General features: G+C 41.0%; 1 protein-coding gene across 1 annotated transcript; it reads right to left on the reverse strand.

The window, feature by feature from the left end:
* Positions 1–681: 681 nt before the first annotated feature.
* On the reverse strand, positions 682–22,103 carry CDH17 (cadherin 17; the record flags this gene model as incomplete). Its single annotated transcript, XM_084281687.1, has 17 exons — positions 682–794; positions 3,788–3,904; positions 4,028–4,144; positions 4,909–5,145; positions 6,361–6,491; positions 8,494–8,738; positions 9,868–10,059; positions 10,710–10,786; positions 12,179–12,394; positions 13,126–13,276; positions 14,083–14,214; positions 15,455–15,654; positions 16,233–16,391; positions 17,338–17,476; positions 18,743–18,877; positions 19,427–19,525; positions 22,059–22,103. 17 exons carry the CDS (start codon positions 22,101–22,103, stop codon positions 682–684), a joined length of 2,505 nt encoding a protein of 834 aa, XP_084137813.1.
* Positions 22,104–22,618: the final 515 nt, after the last annotated feature.

Here is a 22,618-nt window from a genome sequence, read left to right on the forward strand (position 1 = left end):
TGGCAGCAGTATGATAAAACAGCACATCACCCAGTGTCCACATGAGTCAATGTGTTTTTTAACCTCAAAACTGTAATGACAAGCTATGGCACTTCATGAACCAGTTATACCCTGGGTATCATAACTGAACTGTCACATTGCCAGTGAATCTTTCTAGCAAAAAAATCATCAGAAAAATGTAAGCAGGCATTACCCAGGGCAGACTACAGACTACAATGCTTGAGAGCAACTTTGCTGAGAGTCAGAGACTCCTGCTACTTCATGAGACATCTTCAAACGTAGCACAAGACTTTATTCCCTGTTCTGCTCTTCAGTTACTTACTGAGATGTAAAGAGCCATAGATATGCAATCAGTGTAGTCCTCTGGAAAGCCCATGTTTACTTTAGCTGCCGAACAAAGACTGGATCCATGCGTTTGATCCTTGCAGGAGCTCAGCATTTGGTGGTGTCATGAGTTAACACTTGTCAAAGCTGATGAGTAATGGCTGCTGCTGAAGTGTATCTTTGGTTTTGGTTATGTGAGTGAGTAGTATTACTTATGGAAGTGAGGACCAAACCCTGGGAGTCTGCTTTTGCATGCTTGCATCCTCAGTTGATGATAATACACTTCAGGGCTTTGGGAGATACAAATGCCACTTCTTCCCAACCCAAAGGGCATTTTTAGCTTGATGAAATATACAGTCATTTATTCAGTTCTACACATTCAGTCTGATCCTTTGCATCTTTCTGTTGGCTCTTCTTTTCATTTTTCTGTTTGTACTTCATGTGAAAAAATACACCCCCTATAATGGCACCTGGAAAAAAAGAGAGCACTCATCAATAAAACAAAGAGAAAACACTGTTGAGAAGGCATTTCAGCAAAGGGTCTGACACTCATACTGTGATACACAAACTGCTTTACATCTTGAATGGAACCAAATGGCTCTGGGGAATGACAACGTAGTGTTGGGTCAACAGCACATTCAGGGACCTGAGGCACTGGTGAGGAGAATGAGATGCCTCAACACTCAGGAGACTTTCCCTGGAGGAGAACTTCTCCTCTGGTACCTGACCAGATGACAAAGTGTCTCTTTTAACGCCCCTTCTTTTGAGCAGTGATTTGTTGTCATGAATTGTAGTCCCCTTTTTGTTTGTTTGTTTGTTTTCCCCAACGGAGTGGCAATTCTGTCACAGCAAAGCTAAGACTACTGACAGTGAAATTTCTCTTCTTATGGAACTCCTTTTTATCGCTTAAGAATAACTGATGGATGCCAGGGTCTGTTGACCTATGGCTGAAAATGAGTGGGATTTGCTTCTGGCCTGAATTAGAAGTGCTTATACCCTTTATCATCCTTTGTTGTATCCAATCTAAGGTGTCTGTGAATGTCTTCATTAATCATATATATATATATGCACAGAAAATATGTATATTATGTACATAACATATATATGTTTGATCCTTTTAAAATCAAAATGAGCTTGTTGCTCTGAATATAAATTTATCTCCTCTTTATCGGTGTTAGATTTTCTTTCACTTTCAACATCCTGTAGGTCCTACGCTGAATTATGGGGAAGTGCCCTGCTGCTCCCCTTCCCCTCTGCATTGCTCTGAATATCTCTTCTGTAGTTGTTCATATTTGACATTTATATTTGTAGTACCTGAGCAGTCAATCAAAGAACACACCTAGCATCTACCAAGTTGGATGTGGTCCCAGGCACAGGACCCTGTGCTGTAGGTGTCTCTGCTTGAGCAGGAGGTTGGACCAGATGGCCTCCAGAGGTTCCTTCTAACCTCAACAATTCTGCAATTCTGTCATTCTCCCACTCTTGTCAAAGGGAGAAACACCTTCCAAGAGCAAGGACTTTTGTTTTAAGGAAAGTCCCATCAGACTGGATTGGCTGAGGGTTTGTGATTCATTTTTTTTGTTTTGTTGTATCTTAATTTCCAGTGTCTATGCTTTGTGTTTCTTTACAAGAAAGTAAAACTACAGAGGATCCTTGTGCACATCACAACAGGTGCTGAGGTCTGAGACAGCCTTTAGCTCATGCAAGAATTCATCCTTGTGTCAGACAGGCCTCCAAGGTATGGTTGTTTTTACAGTCATATCTTCTGAGCTTCAAGGTCAAACTCAACATTTGTAATATCCCCAGGTTTCAAAAAGTTTTTAGATACCTCCTTCATTCTTTTCTCTTTGCCCATATCTGATCCCAGATCCCTGTTAAGTCCACCTCAGAGGCTATCATCTGATTTTACCTTTAAAGTGGAAAAAATCATGTTGAAATACAAACCCTGTATACTCATTTCAGGAATTCTTTAAAAAAACCTTTATGAGAAATATTCACTGCATTTTTCTTTCTTAAGTTACAATGCAGGAAAAAAAAAAAAAAAAAAAAAAAAAAAAAAACACCTTTTAATGTGCTCTTTAAAGCTGGCCAGATCTCTTGCAATGAAAATAACTTTAGTCAATTACCCAACATAATTTTCACTGTTATATGACTCCATGCTAAGGCTTTGGGAGAAAACAAGTTATTTGAGAAGCTTGAACAGAAATGATAAAGATGCATACTGAGGGTTTTCTCTGTCAATTGCTTGGTCTGAGCATGGCTTCTTCCATTTAGGTTCTTGGAATCATTTTTTTTCTTCTCTTTTTTATCTTCAAAAGATGAACACATATCAAATATGCATGAGCACCCTACCTAGTGTTAGGGGTTTGTGTATTACAAAAGAAAAGTTAGCACAGAGGTTTGTCTTTGTCTTTTAAAGTGTTGAATGGGAACTTGTTCTCAGGGACTTGTTCTCTTTTCTTCTCAAACTGGATTAATTATTGCTTACATAAGTTCTTTTTTTGTTGTTGTTGTTCTTTTCTTTTTCTTTTTCTTTTTTTTTTCCCCCTTTTATCCTCTAATTTCACCCTACTCTTTTGAATATGAGATCTGTAAAGTGTTTAATTTCTTTGCTTTGATTTTCTCCATGGGTCTTTCACGCTCCCTTCCCTTTCCATGGCTCATTCTCAGTCTCCCAGTCTAGTGTTTGTGATCTTCACAGTCAAAAATCACATGGCATTATGCACTGAGTTCTTTTTGCTTTTCATTTCCTAGGGAACATCAACATGTACTACTTTTGCACATATGCTCATGAAAATAATACCAAAAAAGAATTTGTCTTCTTTTGGAAAAAAGTTTTAAACCTTTTGTCAAAGTTGTATCAGCTCACGCCTATAGGAACATAATACTGTTCAGTACTGCTTAACAATATAATCATACTTAGTTAATGTAAATGCCAGTTTCCCACAGCTCAAAGCAATTTTACCACTGGCACGTGTAAACCTGCAAAGCTGAAGTAGGTGAAAGAAGTCATAATTATAAGCTATGGGTAGCAATTGATTGGAAATTTACAGGCAGTAAATAACATGACATTCTTGGATGCTTTGCTATTTTCACTATAATCTGAAAGCCCAAGATGGGGTTCCAATCCATTCTCTGACAGGAAAAAGGTGGTAGTTAGCAGTGGAGTCACAATGTACTACATTGCTGTACAAATGCTGTACTACAGTGCAGCATTTTCTTTTGTTATAACTGCTTGCTGTGACATTGTATGTGTGTGCAGAAGCACAATCCAAGGAAAGGTATCCCGATGATCAAAACATTTGAAGTTTGCACCGATCATGATCTCAGATATGAGATCTTTGCTTTTTTACTCATTCTGCAACATTCACGAAATCTGTTCACCAAAGGAGTGAATCAGTGTCAGAAATGCAGCAGCACCATCTCAGAGACCTCACTTCATACCAGCTAAGAAGTCACCTACCAATAACTAGCAGGACACCAAGAAGAATCCCAATTGCCTGGCCAACGCTTGGCTTGGAGTTCTCATGCTGTAGTTTTATATAACAAGAATTTTCACTTGAACACTGGCAGACGTTTACTGCAAAAAGAAATGCCATGATGTTAACAAGAAGTTTAGTAGTGCAGCTTGATTGTTCTTATGTATTACTGTTGTCTTGAAATAATATTTTGCATATTGAAATAATAGCAGTGCATAGCATACCTTCAAGATTCACTTTGTTTTCCAAAGATGGGTTTCCATTGTCATTAATTATCACTGGAACAATGTACACCTTCTCTTCAAAGTTACCATGTTTTGGAGAGAGGTGAGCGTATGTACCTGTAAGTAAAAAATGGGATATTTGTGTCAGCTCAAGCATAACATTTAGGTCAGCAATACAGCTGCAAGTGTTCTTTCTTAAGGCCCCTTTCCTCTTGATGGCAGTTCCTTGTTTCCCTCCTTGTCTTCTGAGATCTTACTGGTTTGCAGACTTCAAGTCAAAATGGACTGTCTGAATGCTTAGTCTAGCCTTCTGTGTCATATGCCCAAAGAATTTCCTGTTTAATTTCTAGGGTGGGCCAAATCTAATCTTGGGCAGTACTACAGTGGTATGATCACATCTAAACCAAGAGACTCATCACATACTTTTATAAGCCATAACCAATTTAAACTGTTCCCAAGATAATTTAGTAGGAGAGACCACCTTTCTAGAGCACTTATACCACATCTAAGATGCTTCAAAACTTGGAAATGTAAGAGTATAACATCCACGGGGGTCAGTCCAAATGTCCCTTTAGGCCAGCATCTTGTATTCTTTTAAGCATGCAGTACATTTTATTCTTACATCTTTTTTCTCTCCTAAGTACTAGAAAAATTTTAGCTTGCAGCATACTAAATGTTATCTCTTGAAGAAGAAAAAAAGACTTAGGTGTTCAAATAAATACATGCCAAAATGTATGGAATTTCTTAATAACTTACATTCTTTTCTACCTGAAATATTAGATATGCAAAAGTATGAATAGAAAGGAATTCAACATTTCTCTGTGTTTCCCAGATTACTTAGAGAATCCCAGATCATTACAAGAATAGCTTTATTAACTTACCATTGACTTTTGAGATTTCCCAATTATTTTTTGTATCCTTATCATCCCCGAGAGAAAAAGTAATTCTGGGAAAATATACATGTCCATCAACATCAGTAGCTTGAATTAGTGCTTTCTCTCCTCCACGAAGTGGGTAGCAAAAGAAAGTAGGATAATCCATAACTAACTGCGGAGGGTTGTCGTTCACGTCCGTTAAGTGTAGTATGAGGGGTATTTTGGATCTCTGAGCACCATTTTCTGTAGAGTTTAACAGAATGCAAAGTTAAAAGTCACAGGTTGGATTTAGAGGCTGGATTGTGGCATTTGCAGCTACCGTATATGTATCACCTCTACGATACACCATCATATCGCCTGGTATACCATCACGCAGGGGTGGGAAGTGGTATTTTTTCTGCAGGACACAAAGTAAGGTCTCAGGAGGTCCTGGGGGACTCCTGTTAGCTACTACCACTTTCTAAAAAGTATGGTTTGTTTGCCCCCATCTAACTAGAGAACAGTAGCAAGCAAAAGGAGGCAGCTAGACCATTGTGTCTGGTAAGTGGTCATATCCGAGGTCAGAGCATTCACTCTTTGGAACACTTCTTAAAGTGTGGAACTCCAAAAGTTTCCCATCCATCTTCTGTATATAGGAAATTCAAGTCAATATTCTGCCCCAGGGCCATGACAAGAGACCCAAGAGAAGCTCTCAGAGCCCTGTCATTTCTCCTGCCCATTCCTGAAGGACTGGTCCCTCGCCAGCTCAATGTCTGAGGAAGCACACCTTCTTCCTGACATACAGTAACTGCAGCTTTACCCAGGTCCCCCAAAAAAGTGGCCAGCATTATCTGTGTTAGTAAGAGAAACCAATATTTACACCATATTCAGTCAGATGTAGTCCAGACTTTTTAACCCCTATTTTACGTAAAATACACAATGAAATCTCCCCAGGTAAATGGTTTGAAATATCCAAATAGCTGGAAACAGGAGCCTGAATGTATTTCAGGCTAACTAATGTATTAGATTTATTTACAATAAAATTAAATTCTATACAAGTTTAAAAATTACTCTCCAGATATATTTTCAGGAAACCTAAACATACCTAAAAGAAAGATTAAAAACTTTATATGTGTAGAGGAAAAAAAGGTAAAAAAAAAAATATTGATGCTGAAAACACTGAAGAAATTATGGCCTTCAGTGTATGCCATGTTGTTTAAGCAAATATAATGGCATATGATAGCTAACTGCATGAAAGCTGTTTTACTCGTCATTATCTGCCAGACCAAAATGTCTTTTAAGAAAGTTAAATTCTAAAGGAATTTATCTTTTAAAGATACACCACATATTCCTGTGCTTTCCATGCACTCAGTTTTGCTGCCCTGTCCTCCTGAAGTCATGGGAAGTATAATAATCCCTCATAAAGCAGTAAGGGCAGAGGATTCCTCTGTGTATGTATGTAGCCGTTTCATTGCTTACTTGTCTCTGATGCAACAATATCAACTTTGTACAATTCTTTGTATTCTCGATCCAAAGCGGAAGCAGTGTATATATTCCCAGTGGTTGAATCAATCTTCAGCCATTTCTTCACATCACCTTCTAAGGAGTATCTTTGGAAGGAAATAGGAAAAAATCATGTATATTATACCAAATCAAGAAAAAACTTTGACAAAGCATATACTTTATTGATTATATGCAAGTAGCTAGATTGCTATTGTACTCGAAGAGAGGGTTCTTGGAAGAGTTCTAATAGTACAGCCATCCAGGAGGGACAGACAGAAGAAGGGAGGCCAAACCCATCGATTTTTGGTGGAGATTAAGTTCAGACACTAGAGAGTGAGAGCAGAACTATGGGAATGCCACGGCTCCTCCAGCTTATACTTGTATATGCTACAACTCTACCTGCCTTGTAACTGCAAAACCCATGGCATTCCTGAGCTGTCGTTCCAGAAGGATGCTCTGTCCTAACCTCGTGTCTCTCTCTCCTCATCGTGTCTGTCATGCCTTGGTTTTGATGGGGGCACAAGCCAAAGTGTGTGGAGTGGGAGGAACAGTGCAGCCAGGCACCCTTTTTTGGATAAATGAGGGACCAAGCACCCTGAGATAGACTGCAGAGGTCACCTGCTGCCAGTCTGGAGCAGGCTGTGATTACCATAGGGACTTGGGAGTGTTTTAAGCATCACCACATAATTGCCATTATTGTTTAAAATATATATGGGCACTGAGCTGGCATTGTACTGCACCCCTGACACCAGAGGTTCGGGGTTTGTGGCATTGATCACCAGGTTATGCTTTTATATATATAAAAGGCAGAAAAAGCACAGGGTCTGTGGGTATTTACTTCTACAAATTTAACCATGAACATATGACCCAGTTAAAACAAAGCCATTTATTGACTACATGTGACCTTTTTCATTCTTTTGCTCTTTCAGTGCCCATTGCATTAAAACAGCATGCTGGCATGCTTGTGAATTTTTACTTTTTGTAATTTTTATTATACTTCTTTTAATCTATTTTTTAACATAGATGTGGTTTATGTAAACATGAATTTCTGTCATCTGTCTCTGTCATCATCTCCCAGAGCTTCTGGACTATGTGGCTCACTGTTTAACCAGCTTGACAGAAGGCCAAACATGCTAAGTTCCCAAAAGTTAGGGGGAAGTAGAAAGCCAGATGAGAAACCTCTGGGAATAAAAATCCACAGGAGGCCTAATGGTCATATTCTGCAACTCCATTAACTACTTGGTGTTTTGCTCAGTTTTAGTTAAATCTCAAGGACTGTTTGTTTTGGATTGATCTGTTCAGCATTCTAGCTGGGAATCATGCAGCAAGAACCACAAACTGTTCTGCCTGACACTACTGGAGAAGATACATTTATACCATGCTGCACAGCTTTCTGCATGGCTCTGTGCTCTGGCAGAGGCTCATGGTGACTTGACTGTATGACAAAGTGAGCCACCAAATGAGCCAGTCTGAGGTTTTTTATCCCACTCACAAGCACAGGAGTTGGCTTGCACAGCGCTTTGCATCCATGGTGGAGGTAGACCTTTAGTCTTTGATAGTCAGAAAAGTAAATGAATGAATGATCAGTTATGAACTTGAGCTTCGCTATGAGTTGTGTGTTTTGGTGGATAAAAGCCCTTTGTGGTTTCCTGACTGATGTGAAAATTGGCTACTGTCCTACTGGTTCCTGAAAGCATTTCAGCACATACTTCATTCATTTCTTAAAGGCATTTTGTAAGGTGTATTTGGAAACCTTGTTATTCTCAAACTGGCTCTGACTTTTTCCTGGAGACACACATTGGCCTTTCTCACTTTTAGTTTCCTTGTTCAAGGGCCCCACTGGTGATGCTTGTCACAACACAGTCAGAAAGTTGGTTAGAAAAGCACTGCCCAGTAGTCTGCTGCAGGTAGGTCACCAGCCACCACCCAACCACACCTGAATTTCTACCAGCAGTTGAGAATAGACAAGCTTTTATATATAAAAAAAAAAAAAAAAAAAAAAAAACTTTTCCTCTATGCCAAATATTGTATGCTTTTCCTTGTACCTCTATTAGGAAAAAATTCTAAATCTTACATACAATAAATAAATCTTGGTCACTCTTTTTTTACCTTACAGTATCCCCCTCAGGATCATAGGCCTCCGCTTTCACGACCAGAGTGTTTACAGGAATGTCTTCAGATACGTTTGCTGTGTAAACTGGCTGTTGAAAGACAGGTGGCTCATCCAGGTTGGTTACAAAAACTTTGAAGAGGGTGCGGGAGCTGGCATTGTACTGCACCCCTGACACCAGAGGTTCAGGGTTTGTGGCGTTGATCACCAGGTTATGCACTTTGTCTGTTTCAAAATCAAGAGCCTGGGTAAATCAGAAAAAGAAAAAAAAAGTGCTTTAAGCAATAGTACCGCTGTCTGGTTCAGCAAGCACCAGGCAGATGTGAGGGTGTTCTCATTTCTCATCTGTAGCCCTCCTGACTGTGCCTGACCCACGATGGGGCAGCAACATGCAGGCAGAGACCCATTGCCCCTGTCGGATGGCAGAGGAGAGCATCCCTGCCTTTCCAGCCATGAGAAATGGTAAAATCCTTTTCTTCCCAAGGAAGATATAGAGGAAATAGGGGAGAGCTGTCAAGAGTAAAATGACACTGAGAACAGTCAATGTAAGTGAAACCATATGCCCATTTGGAGGCTTCCTCAGCAACTGCATGTCCTAATAATGTTGCCACCTGCCTAAGTTTAATAACTATATCCTGTTTACAGCAATAGTATTTATAGTTCTTGTACTAGAAGGCCTTGGATGACCTCTGGCTGACAGAATTGCTTGCAAGGGTTGTTACACCACGGAGTTTCTCACAATTGCATTTTCAGGAAAAAATGATGCTGAGGTTGAGCCCAAAGATAATCCACTGATCACTGCCCATGGCCAGTGGCACATGAACTTGATGCAAACTACGTGTAACTCTTTGGAAAATGAGTGATCATTTTTCCAGACCCGTTGTTCACATGCCTCCAAGAAGGCTGATTTCAAAGGGAGAACCCTTTTGATACTGAAACACATGGATGCAATGGAAAATGTACCTTGTGTTTCTGATTCCAACACTCAGAACATGGGATTTATCACCCACCTCAGCACACACTGACCTTGGTTTTGTCACAGTCAGTGTTGGCCTCAGCAGGAACAAACTGCCTCGCTGTACTGGCACTGAGACAAGTGAGTTTCACTTCCACTTGGTGGCAAAAACCACCAATGGCCCAGATCACCAGCAGGAAGGAAAATCTGCATCACTCAATTAATGTTGTTTTTTCCCCATGATGCATAAAGAGCTCCTTCATTGGCCAGAGCCCAGAGCAGGGGCCAGCAGCAGAGGGTAGGTGGAGGACAACAAAGGCAGGAGGAGAGGTGTGCCTGAGCACTGCGCCAGTGAAGTACTGAATATGACAAATGTACATGTAGAAAGAGAGAGAAGAGAAGAAACCCATCTATTCACCTTGTTAATCTTGACAAACCCTCGGTTTGTTTCAGGATCTGTCTCTATGATGAACTTGTGGTTTGGATCTCCTTCCTCCACTTGGTAAACGATGTAGGAGCTCCCTGTGCCAGGCTCATCCGTATCAGTAGCTTGAATTTCTAATATCACTGTTCCTACTGAGATACTTTCTGCAACAGTCACATTGTGATACTGAGGAGAGAGAGATCATTGAAACATAACACACCTAGCACCATCTGCAGATAAAAAGCTGAGTGCTACAAGCTCAGCAGTAGAAACGAGCTACCTCACTGCACGGGGGAACCCAGAGCTGCAAGAGGGGCACTAGAGCAAAACTATACCCCCTTTATTAGCTGTACATTTAGCAAAGGTGACAGAATCTCATTTTTGAGACCAGGTCCTGAACTGAGACCTTCTGATGAGAAAATCAACAGCCCTGAAACCAATACAGCTTCCCCAAGAGGCCACCTGCACCTGGTGGGCTGGACAGCTTTTCTGAGCTCAGTGGGAGCTTAGGCACCTAAATGTAGGCATGACGGCCACTGCGGTGAGATTTGGGCCAACAGAATAATTTATTTCTATACACATAGGGGTTTTTTTGCACAGAAAATTATCTTGCGTTTCATAATTAACTATGAATTAGGCCCACTGTTTATTGTCTAGACAGACCTCATAAGCAGGCTTTCCAGCAATACCTTGCCTTTAGTTTCACTGGTGGTTTCCTCTGTTACCTGTTCTGTAAACAGTTAGTTTTCCATTGACTTCTGTAGACAATGAGTGCATGCTCAAACATTTGTCAAAAGTTTCTTAGGAACATCAAAGACGGTGTCAAAAATACTCACATCTGATTTTTCAAAGATGGGAATCTGGTCGTTGATGTCGATGACATGTACTTGCACTTCACAGATTGTCTGGAAATCTGCATGGTAAAAGAACAAGCAATGTCACAGCAGCCCTTCTGCCAAAAATAACTTTGCTTCAGAAGGGTTCACTATGTGCAAAAGCGAACACTGTCAAATTGCTTGAGTTAAGCAGAGCCCTGCTACTGTAAGAATGACTCAATTTCCAGTATCTTGTAATCAGTGAAAGCCTCACTCGCTATATTACTTTCCCAGTTTTCTGAACATTGGCCCATCCTCTTTTGTTTCATTTCCCTTATTTTTTTTAACCACATCCTGGCTATGAACTGTGTTATCTTTCTCAACATCAGTTTTACATATAAAAACTAACACTCAGGATGTTATTCTACCATGTCCTCTTGGTGGGCCATCAGACAGCACCTTCACTTTCATTATAGCCAAACTTAAACCTCAGATCTGCATAAATCTATGCACTCCCTGAGCAGGGGCACTATAGCAAGGGATTTGTGATTTTGAAACCATACTCTCTCTGTCTGTGTGATATTCCAGTGTAGCTGGATTTTAGTGTTTTCCATGTGTGCTCCATAAGCAGAAAGTTAAAAACGTTTGGATGGAATTCAAACAAGCATCCCAAACAATTCACTGGCTTCTCCCCCAGCGAGGTTTTCATATCTAAGTGATGCTATTTCATTAAGGGATACATCACACTGCTTTATGTACTAGCAAGCTTCTCCAAGCACAAATTTTGCCTGACTGTGAGGACTCCAGCACAAAGCTTTAAGCTTTAACACAGGGTTTAATTTCCTTTCCATTCAGTGAACCACAAAGGACTCCTGGGAACTTGCCTAATGGACAAGACTGTTTTCTGAAGATAAAGTTCAGCTCTTAATCTTTTAAAATACACCATCTAGACTCTCTGGGCAGCTGCGTTTAATAACCTCAGTTTTTTCAGTGAGTCTCTTTGAGAGAATTTAGGGGGGAAAATGCAATATCTAAACAATCAATCATATGATCTCTTTATTTTTTTCCCCTGTGAAAGGAAATATCTTACCAGAGAGATTTGCTTGTTAACAAACAATCCCAGTTGAACCATGCACTGCCCTAGAGCTGGTTTCCTTCCATACTTGCATTATGAATCACAATTAACATCTCTGCACCTCAAGAACAAGGAAGGGCAATACCAGGACAAGCCAGATCCCTGTGCTGCTTCCAGTGAGTTCACAGAATCACAGAATTGTAGGGGTTGGAAGGGACCTCAAGAGATCATTGGGTCCAACCTCCCTGCCAAAGCAGGTTCCCTAGAGCAGGTTGCTGAGGTAGGCGTCCAGACAGGCCTTGAATATCTCCAGATATTAGAATTCCCTAGGACTCCTCTTGTCCCTTGGACACTGAGCGTCAGAGATGTCAACATGAACAAAACTACTTCAACATAAAACTTAGGCATTACATACCTGCATCTGTCACCATCACCTTCAAGGAATAGTTGGCTGCAATTTGCTTATTTAATGAAGAACTCCTTAACTGCAAAGTCCCGGTGTCTTGCTGAACAATGAACATATTACTTGCAGGAACAGCAGGAACCTGACTCTCGATACTGAACTTCAGGCGAGAATTGAGGGTGTCCTTCTCATCCATGTCTGTAGCATGCAGGGTGCCAATAGTACTGCCTGTGACAGAAAATCGGAAATCAGAATCAGTCGGATAATGCAGGGTTCCCATTTACTTCTCCACAGAGGTGCACAGTGATGACAGTGACACCGATGCAAGTAGGGTGGTGATAAGAACACAGCTGTGTGGAAAACACTGTGTTGGACACAATCATTTGACTTCTTAGAGGGTTTTCCTTTAACATCCCAAACAGCTGGTTTGGGATTGGGGCAGTCCAAGAGGGCTGTGCCATTGAAGAAGGCACTTTCATCTTTGAAACCAAATAACCAATGTGAAAACTTAGGGATAGGTTTCAGTAACTGCCCACTGAAGTCAAAGGCGCTACGCTGGAGGAGCACAGGCATGGGTGGAAAAGGGCTCAAGCCACTTTTAGAACAGTATTTCTTGAAATTATAGCAATTGAAATGATAATAAAAGTTTTTGTTTGTTTGTTTGTTGTTTTGTTTACATTGTAAGCATTAATCCAATTATGGGAAAATGCAAATTTATGTTTTAAATTGAACGCCATTTTTTAAATACTGGTTTGGGGTCTGTCCTCCTCAGTTTACTGATATCATTTCCACATGGATTCTCAAAACAAAAACAACAGGGCTGTTGGCACAGAAGAATGTTCCTCCAGGATAGCTGTATTTTACTCTTTGGGATGAGAAATTCTAGCTGTTTGCACCCAGCTGGAAACAGTAAGAGGGCTAGAATGATGTGTATAAATGAGTAGAAGCTGTTTTCTTACCTCCACCTTCATTTTCTTGAACTTCAAATACAGTGAGGGCATTCTCGCACACGGGGGGATTGTCATTAATGTCTTTCACAATAACTTGAATTTGCAGAGGCTTGTCCACCAGTTCTCCCACTGAATCTTTTGTGACCGCAAAGAACGAATACTGCAAGGAGGGTAGCAAGATTAGAAGTGTTGGATGTCCACAGTCACATTTTTGCATTTAAATGGATAACCATGGGTGCCTTCCATGCAAATGAAATATTCTCATTTGTCTGCTCGCTATTTTCCCTCTGTTTATGTCAGAGTTCTTCCATGATGCCTTTGTGTCCGAGGTCTGAGTTCTCAAAAGAAGTGAGTCAATGAACAATTCTCTGAACAATTCTCTGTCCTGTGAACTTACTCTCTCAAAAAAAAAATCATGAAAAGCAGGAACATTTAATTTTTGTCACTTTACAAACAAATCTGTCACATACAAAGATGCGATTCCTCCAGTATAGCTGATCCTTGGCCTTTCTGTCTCCAGATTTCTTCCAAGAAAAAAGCAACAGAGGGTTTTCTGCATAGAAACCCCCAAGATGGAGAGCTTCAGGGTAACTTAAAAATTCCAGCTGCAACTTGAACTCCTCCTCTGCTGCGGTCCCTGGGATCTGGACTAGATTTAAAATTTGCGAAGTTCCTGCCCTCTACTTATGCACCTACAACCCCGGCATGGTGTGTTCTGTGTTGCACATTATACATAACATTACAGGTGGTGATCACTACACCAGACCCATGGAGAAATATTTTAGGGTAGCAAACTAAAAACCGTTTACTGTGTAGTAGATGAATATACTTTCAAATCTGTTAAGAAACAAAACTTTTCTTTTTTTTTTTCCCTCTCCATCCTCTATAGCTTTCTTGTGTTTACTCCCCCAGCAGTAATCAGCTGGCCGCTCCCTCCCATCGGTTAGGTTGTGCATGTTTACTTACAGAATCCTTTTTTTCCCTATCCAATGGCTCAGTCACATAAATAACCCCATTCCGATCAATGGAAAATGGGAATCTGGCCAGCGCTTCTTTTTCAAAAAGCTCATAAATTACATCTGCTTCATTGGAGTGCACCTAAAAAACACAAAAATAAGTCAGGATAGGAAGTCACAAGTGTGGACTGAGATTTAACAGGGATCATTTCTGGGACACAAACAGAAAAGACTGCATTCCCGTTAGCTTCATAAACCAGAAAATTAACAGTTTGGCAGGCTTTTGGGATAAACCTCAGAAAACCAGACCAATAATCCATCCCTGCTCTCTGAACTGTTGTGGTGAAGCCATTTTATCTCAGTTTCTCCAGCTGTCAAGGATGGGCTATTATGCCTATCTTTCTGTGGAAGGGTTTTGTGAAGGTAAATGGTGGTAAAGGAGAAGGAATTACTATTTGAATGTCCTGACACTAATTCATTCCATCTCCTTACACTGCCTATCCCTCTCTTTTCTTTTTTTCTTTATCTAATTCTGTGATGTGGAACAGCAAAACAAACATCCAGAACCTATGTGCACATATGTGTGTGCAAGCTCCTTATATGCCTCAAAGTCTGTGACAGGGAAACTTTAGTGGGATATTTGAGATATAAAATTAAATGTAGTAAAGGCTGCCAAATTAACGAAGAAATCCTGCCATGCTCAGGGGATCACAGCACTGGGGGGTGCCAGTGCCAAGGTGGTTTTCAAAGTCAAACATTTCTGAAAGGCTGTTGGCCTGTTGGTTAATATTTAGTGGTACATACATCACTCCCACTCTGCAGTTACAGGCAAAATGTTTTGTGTTTGCCCAGTGAAATATCAGAGGAAGAGAAATACCATGGGAATGCAGGAAGCTGCAGGAGGCTATTCAAATCTTTCCTAGGTACTTTGGACATGGCAGGTTCACTGTGCCACACAAAACTGGCCACAGAAGATGTCTCTGAGTAAAGGAAACTACTCACAACAGGGTTGCAGTGGAGTTGGACCCCTGACAAGATCTTCTGTAGACAGAAGAAGCTAACCTCAAAATGACCTTTTCCAAAATTTCCTCTGTCCATGGAATATTATTGTACACAGGTGATGTCACCAGCCTCTCCAAACTGAAAGGCAAAGTCTAGTCACTCAGATGCTTGTATTGACCCTATCTCAATCCCTGTCAAACCATTAATTTCATCCTAAAAATATGTTAATGAGACCTGTCCTAAAGATCGTTTACCATATGGAAAATAATGGGGAGGTGCCAAAGTCCTTCTGGAGAATCCATTGTTGAGTGCCATGAGATGAGAGAAAATAACCCTGTGGCACTGAGGAGCATTGCAGGGACTGTGGCCAAGGGCCCTACCTGGCTGATGTTCACAGGGTGGGTTTCGGTCGAGTTTTCCTGAATGTAGATGGTGGGGGGAGCCTTCCACAGGCTCTCCTTCACATTGATGATCACGTCGGCGCTGCTGGTGAAAGCATTTTCTGTCATCCCTGCCATATCCTTCACGGCAACAACAAGTGTGAAGGTGTCCTGCTTCTGGGGATCTAAGTAAAAGGAGCCTAGAGACAGAACAAAGAGCTGTGAGAAAATGAAGCAGAGGCTGGGGAGATGTTTCACCTGCCCATTGCCTCCTACATGCATCTTGCTTCTACATCTGCTCCAGGATCACTGCTTAGATAGACCTCTGTGCCAAATCTCAACAACCTCCTTCCTCTGGCTTCTCTGAACAATGCAGCACAACATAGTAGGCCTTGCAGAAGAGATTTTTTTATTTATTTTTTAATTATTTAAGTTTATGTGGGATTATGTAGCTGGCTGACCTTTCTCTACATGTTTTATGTTAATGCTTCTGCTTTTCTAGATTTCAGGGAAGAGAACTAACCCCAGGATCTAACTCAGTGTAGTCCAGAGGGTCAGAGGATTTATCTGTCTTCTCAACATATTTTCAGATCCTGGTCTCCATTCCTTCTAACTGCTCTTGAATTTGGTGGGAAACATAAAGAAAAATCACCAAAACCAAGTTCTCCATAGAGTATGTCTCAGTTCATTTAGAATATAACATCAGAGTTATTGTTTCGTTTCTATGTATACCCCAAAACTCATGCTCGTTTTTTGACAGATGAGTAATTTGACATACCTGTCCTACTTGGTGAGATTGCTCCAGTTGTACTATCAATCTGGAAAAGCATTTCTGAATAAGGGTTGGGAAAATGGTGGAGAATGCTGTATGTCAGCTGTGCGTGGGGGGTTGTAGGATCATCCAGGTCAGTGGCGTGGACATACATGAAGGGCTTGCCTGTTTGGATTAGAGAAGAAACAGTTTTAAGAGATGACTGAAACCTCAACACATAGCCCATTTGAGCAGAGAAATGTTTAATGGGATCACAATAGGGGTGAAGACCAGTAGATGCAGAAGTGGCAGAGCTCACTCAGAGAGCAGCTATCTACTAGCCAGAGTGCCTGCACCTGGTATTTCTTATTACTTTAAAGATACTTCACAGTCCTTACACAACGCGGTTCAACACAGAGCACATTGAGAAAAATGCACAGTTGTGGCACACTTGTAAATAAATGAACAGTCACACAATTAAAAGAATAAATAGAGATGCATGGTAAAATAACCACATTTTTGCCTTTTGAGCACCCACGCAACATTCGAAATCTTTTCAACTTGGATGCATTTGAAGTACACGCTAAAATATTGCAGAATGATTTTCTGGCTTCGTGGAGCCTTATATGCACATTCTTTAATGAAAGTTTCTTCTTGATTCCATGGTCACAGTGATAACATCTGGCTGAGTCCTTCATTTCACTTCCAAGATGTAGGTCTCAAACTGCTTTTTGTTACTTCCTTATGTCTGGAATGGATTACTGCAATCCATAACCCAGGCCTCTCTGGTAAATACTAATGTTCACCCCAGGTTCTGAGAACCATCGGTCATAAACACATACCCCATTTATGCACTGGCTTTTTATTTCACCGATGTGCAAGGACTTACATGTTCTTGACATTGTCTGTCTGCATAATCTTTGGCAACCTTTACATTTTAGACATTTGTGGTCACCTGTTTGCACTTTCATTTCTGTTGTACATGTTTGTGCCTTTATTTAGAACAATCTTGTGGGAGGGAAAACTGGGTTTTTTTTCAGCTTGTTGAAGTATAACATCCAATTTATCGTACTTATTAACTAATCTATCTAACTTCCTATTAATTAAAGTATTTAGTTATTGCAATGATTACCTGCACGGGAGTTTTGCCTCACCACTCCAGTGTATGTTGTCTGGTCAAATTTTGGTGGGTTGTCATTGATATCCTCAACATATATTGTCACAGCATATGGACCTTTCACTACGTCTCCATTTTCATCCAGACATTCCACCTTGATTTGAAAAAAAGAAGGAACAACGAATAATTATTTTCACATAGATAAATTTGAGATGTAAAGACCTAAATAAAAATGACAATCAAATGATTGTCAAATGCGAAGTGATTTCTACTGTCATGCAGATCTGGTGAGAGCCATCACTGGGTGGCTCCATCTACAAGAACAAATTTACCACAGTAGCTCACTGACAATGATTCACCATAGTATGTAACACCAACAAAACAGAATAACCTATTCCTGCATTTACCAACATTTTTCAGAGGGCAATTTCTAACTTCCAGCCTCATCAGACTACCTGTACTCTTGCATAGCTTAGACCTGAAGATCTCCTTGAAATAGAAATAGATACTTTCTAAAGAAAAAGGAGAAAACCCAACATGATCTAGAGGACTCAGCTGTACTGTTGTTAACATCAACCAGAAGAGCAGAGTGATCCAAAGTTTGTTAATAAAACTTAATCCTTAGTTCTGATGACATTTTTGTTCCAAATAATGAGACTTCTCATTTTTTAGTTGTTTGACTTTAAAGCATCAAGTATATATTACGTCTGTTAGACTTTATTTTGTTTGCACACAATAGATCAAATCATGATAATTTATGCCTAACCAAGGATCATTTTTCAGTTCTGTCACTGTTTCTTCTTGTCTGTAAAGGACTCACAAGTTTAGAGTTAACTTCTGGGGCTAGGAAATTGTCCTCTCTAATACTTCACCAGTCCAAGTGTGCCTTAGAGCTGAGAATGTGAAACTACTAAACCTGAAGTGCTAGACATCTTGTTCTTTAGAAAGATAACTAAGGCTAACTAAAACATCATCGTGTCCTCTGTCTGTTCAGACATTGATCCTCTCATGACCATTTCCTTCTTAGTTGCTAGTGCCTCAGAAAAAAGGCAATGCCATTCTTGACATAGAAGAAGAGCACAAGGCTGTACTGAGGCAAAAAGACTGCATACCTGCTGTCCCACTCCCGGCAGCATTCATGCTAAGATCTTCATGGAAAGAAGATAACAGGACAAACACATAGTCCCTGATATCTCCAAACAACTTTCTGCTGCTATCTAATAGAGGTGAGGTCTATGCTTCTGTGTCTAAATGTCATCTGGTTGCATCATTGTCACTAAATAGATTATAACCTCTCTAAATAGATGGCAATAGTTTATTTTCACAATCTAGCCATGGAATTTACCCTGCCATTCTTCATGAATAACTAGCAAGATGAATATGAAAAACCTTTCCTTTTTATTTTTTGTTGAGTTTTTACCTGCAGCCTGTGCACCGCTTTAGTCTCCCAGTCCAGAGACCCATTGAGATACAGCATTCCTGTCTTTGGCACAATGTCAATTATTCCATCTTTTTCACCAGTTGCTCTGAAAATCACAGGTGTCTCAGATATGAACTAGTATAGGGAAACATCAGAGGGAAAAATCATTATTTTTTTTTCAGCATTATTACCATCATTTAAAGAATTTTTTGCTTTTGTGTCTTTTAAAGCCTGTTGCCAACAGTGCATTTGGCTGGAGGAATGATATTGCAAGAGCCTGCTGAAACAATTCTGCTGTCTTCTGATCTGCAACAGAGAACTTTTCACATTATTTCCTGAATGCTGCAGGAAATCCCAACTGTGGTTTCTTTCCAAAGAAAACGTCTGCTTAGGACAGGACTTTGTCTGAGCATGGGAATGGAAAAAAAAAATGACACACATCCTCCATTTGCCTAGGAGCTGGATCTGTCCATCTGTGGTTAAGGTTTTGGGAAGAAAACCTCAGAGACTAAGGAAAATGATGACACAAGTTGCATGGAAACCCATTCTCAAGGAATGCTGATTTTATTAATCTCTGTTTTACAATATGCCCCTAAACTGTGTTTGAGAGAAGGGCTTGTCTCCTGTTTTTCACATGTAGAGACTTCAATTTGAAAGGAATGGGTACCAAGAGATGCTGATTACCTGGTAAATGGGTCGTACTCCTGCACCTTCTGGAATAGTGAAATTCATGTCTTTTAGAGGACCAGCCAAATTCAGGTCCCCGAGATTCTGGCACATAGCCTGTGAGAGAGAAAGAGAAAGAATGGTAGAGGAGAGCAGCTGAGGAATGTTTGTTGTAATCACACACACACAGCAACTCTCCATCACTGAGCCTCTTGCAAGTTATTTTGCTCCAGTACAAGGGAAGAGACACCAGCACTGAACATCTCATGGTTCTTTAGCATGCATCCATTTTAAAGGCAGTGTTATTTTTAGGTTAATTTAAAAACAAACATTTGTGTCCTGCCCTTTTCTAACCACTACATAACAAAATGAGATTTGATCTACCTTCAAGAGCAGACAGACACACCAAAGAGCTGAAGATAGACTAAGAGCAAGAGAAAATTCACAGAAGCATTTCTGGACCACTCCCACGTCCCATCCAGGAGCTGTGCAATCCTGTGGCCATCAGTGTGTTGGGACACCCAGCACCCCACCTGGAGAAGGGGAAGACTTGCAGATGCACCCCTTGTAATTTCTACTACTGTCCTACTGGCAGTGCCTTCACAGGCTGTTTTTTTCTGGTAAATTTGTGATGAGATTTATAGCCAACTCCTCCCAAGTGCCCAAAGACCTCCAGACAGACTCTTAAAAGCCCTGGTGTTTCAGGGCAGTCCTTGCTTCCAAAAGAAAAAAAGCAAAGCAAAAGTAAGTTTCTTAGAGCAGCTCTTGCATACAAGACAATTCAGCCTACAGTTCAAATAATCTTCCTGCTTCTGAAATGGCAAAACCAAAATCCCTTAAACATCTACAGTTCTCTCCTGGTCTCTGAGGTCTTGGCAGTGTTGAGGAGCCACCTGCCAGAATTAGGGCTCTGTCCTTAGGCAGTGCAGATAAAACTCCCTGCTGAGAGTCTTACAGAGTTTACCTCCCTTTCTTCCAGAGGAAAAAAAGAGTTTATTCTGCTGTATGGACCCTGAGAGCCATTGTCACACTGTCCACTACGCTATGGAGTCAGGCTCTGGAAGTGCCCCTTCTCTGCTGCATGACTTTTCCCCTGGATTTGGTCCTGCTGCTGCTGGGACAGTTATTTGGCCTCTCGCAGAAAAGCACGGCTTACATATCACCAAGGGAAAACTTAATTCCAGCTATGACAAAAACATAGCTAAGTTCAGCACAATTTACCCTAAAGCACTGCTCTCCGTGTGTGTGTGTGTCACAAGTTGCGTTTGAATAATGCCAGATTTTGCTTATTAATAGCCAGAGATTTTGTCCTCTTCGCCTGCAAGCATTTGTGACTCTTTTTGCAAACGGGAAAACTAGAACATTGTGAGAACTGGGGAAAGAGCTGCGAGGGGAGGGGGAAGGATGCTAGTAATGCTAATGACAGTAGAAGCATACCCCAAAAAGCCCTGTAATGGCTAAGGATACCAGAAAATAGTACTTTATGGCTACCCTTTGCTTTTTCACTAAATGTTGACAGTTTGTCTCTGCCAGGGTCAAGATACGAGGTTAGCAGGACCTTGGATCTGACCTGGTGGGTACAGCCTGGCTCCTGGAGGAGGACAAATCTCCTGGAGTTTTTTCCCAGGGCCATTTTGTGGGGAGGTTTTCTTCTTGGTCATGTTTGACAGGGGAAGTTGCCCCGCCATGGAGGAACAAAGGCTGACACCATAAAACCAGGTTCAAAGTGCAGGCACTGAAGCAAGTAAAAGATATCTCTTCCTGTCAATTAAAATTACTTTATGTGGACCATAAATATTTCCAAACGTATGTCTACAGCATGAATCACTCCTCAGGGGCCTGAAGGGGAATGAAGGTTTACTCCTTGGCCTGTATCTGGCTGACAGCTCAGTTGAAGACAGCTGTAATGGCTGTGGTGTGGCTTCATGGGGACTGGCACTGCCAGGCACAGAGGTGCTCGCTGCTGCACATCAGCCCCAGTCCCAGGGCATCCGTATTTTAAGGCATTCTTTTTATAGAATTGAATTTGACTCATTTTTTATCATTGTTGTTGAATTCAATTATAAAGCTGGAGCTGTCTCTGAAGCCTTTACAAACATCTGTAAATCTACAGAATTTAATAGACGAGGCCCATGAATAGCGTAATTAATACATTTCAGTTTGAGAAAATCCTCTGAGAAGGGATCCACATACATGGAATAATGAGGTTAAATAATTAATAGGCATGGTTTAAACCATATGCCATTATATGTTCTAGAATGTATTTAATATGGCAGCAGGCATATGGATCATAAAGCAGAACAAGGCACTAGGATGATGCAGATGTCCTCATTTTTTTGGTGATTTGTTGCAGTATTTTAAAATTTTAACTAGCATGAAACATATCTATTGAAAAAAATAGTATCTAAGGAGGGACTACAAGAGTCAAAATACATAAATTGGTTTCTTCTAACTTTTTTTTTTTTTTTTTCCCTAATGATTGACACGGCTGCCTAACTTTTGGCCATGGGACCACACTCACAGCTGGGATGTCCTCTCGCACCCAGGGTTACAGCTGCTTTGCCGGGCACCTTCAAGGTAGGAACTCAGAGGCTCCTGGGCAACCTTTGCTGTTTGCTCCCAGATAAATGAAGGAAAAACTGCAACTCACCCACTGAATGACAAGAAGAAACTGAAGTCCACACAGCTTAAACATACTGGAATATGCTTTGCTTTAGCACCTGCAAAGAAGATGTGAAAGTCAAGTTAACCCTTATAGAGTTGGCCAACTCTGTGCCTAGAGGTTACAGCTAAATTTTCCCAAAATTGGAGAACCAGCTGCCGTTTGCCAGGGCAGCAAGAGTGGGCACAGAGCTGGTGTCCCGAGTGGCCATAACCCATCAGGTCTGTCCCCTAGGCTGCCGGAGGTCCCGTGAGAGCCTCAGCTGCTGTCAAAAAGAAGTTAAAGCCGGCATGAAACTTCAAGTCATGCGGCCTCGCGGCTTAGCTGACCAGTGTCACACAAGCCCTGCTTTCATTTCTGCTTTACTGAAAGCAATGACACTTTCACAGGGAAGATTATAACCACAGGAAGCTGAAGGTCTTGTGGAAGCCATCCCGAGGCCCCCGTCTTCTGATTATGAAAAATATCCCTTCAGTGAGGCCTGCAGAGGCAGAGGGAGTAGGCCTCTGCACCCCTTACAACAACCCAGCTACTGTAAATGAAATTTC

Source organism: Netta rufina, assembly GCF_964035555.1.
Source record: "Netta rufina genome assembly, chromosome: 2".
In the NCBI taxonomy this organism is placed as follows: Eukaryota; Metazoa; Chordata; class Aves; order Anseriformes; family Anatidae; genus Netta; species Netta rufina.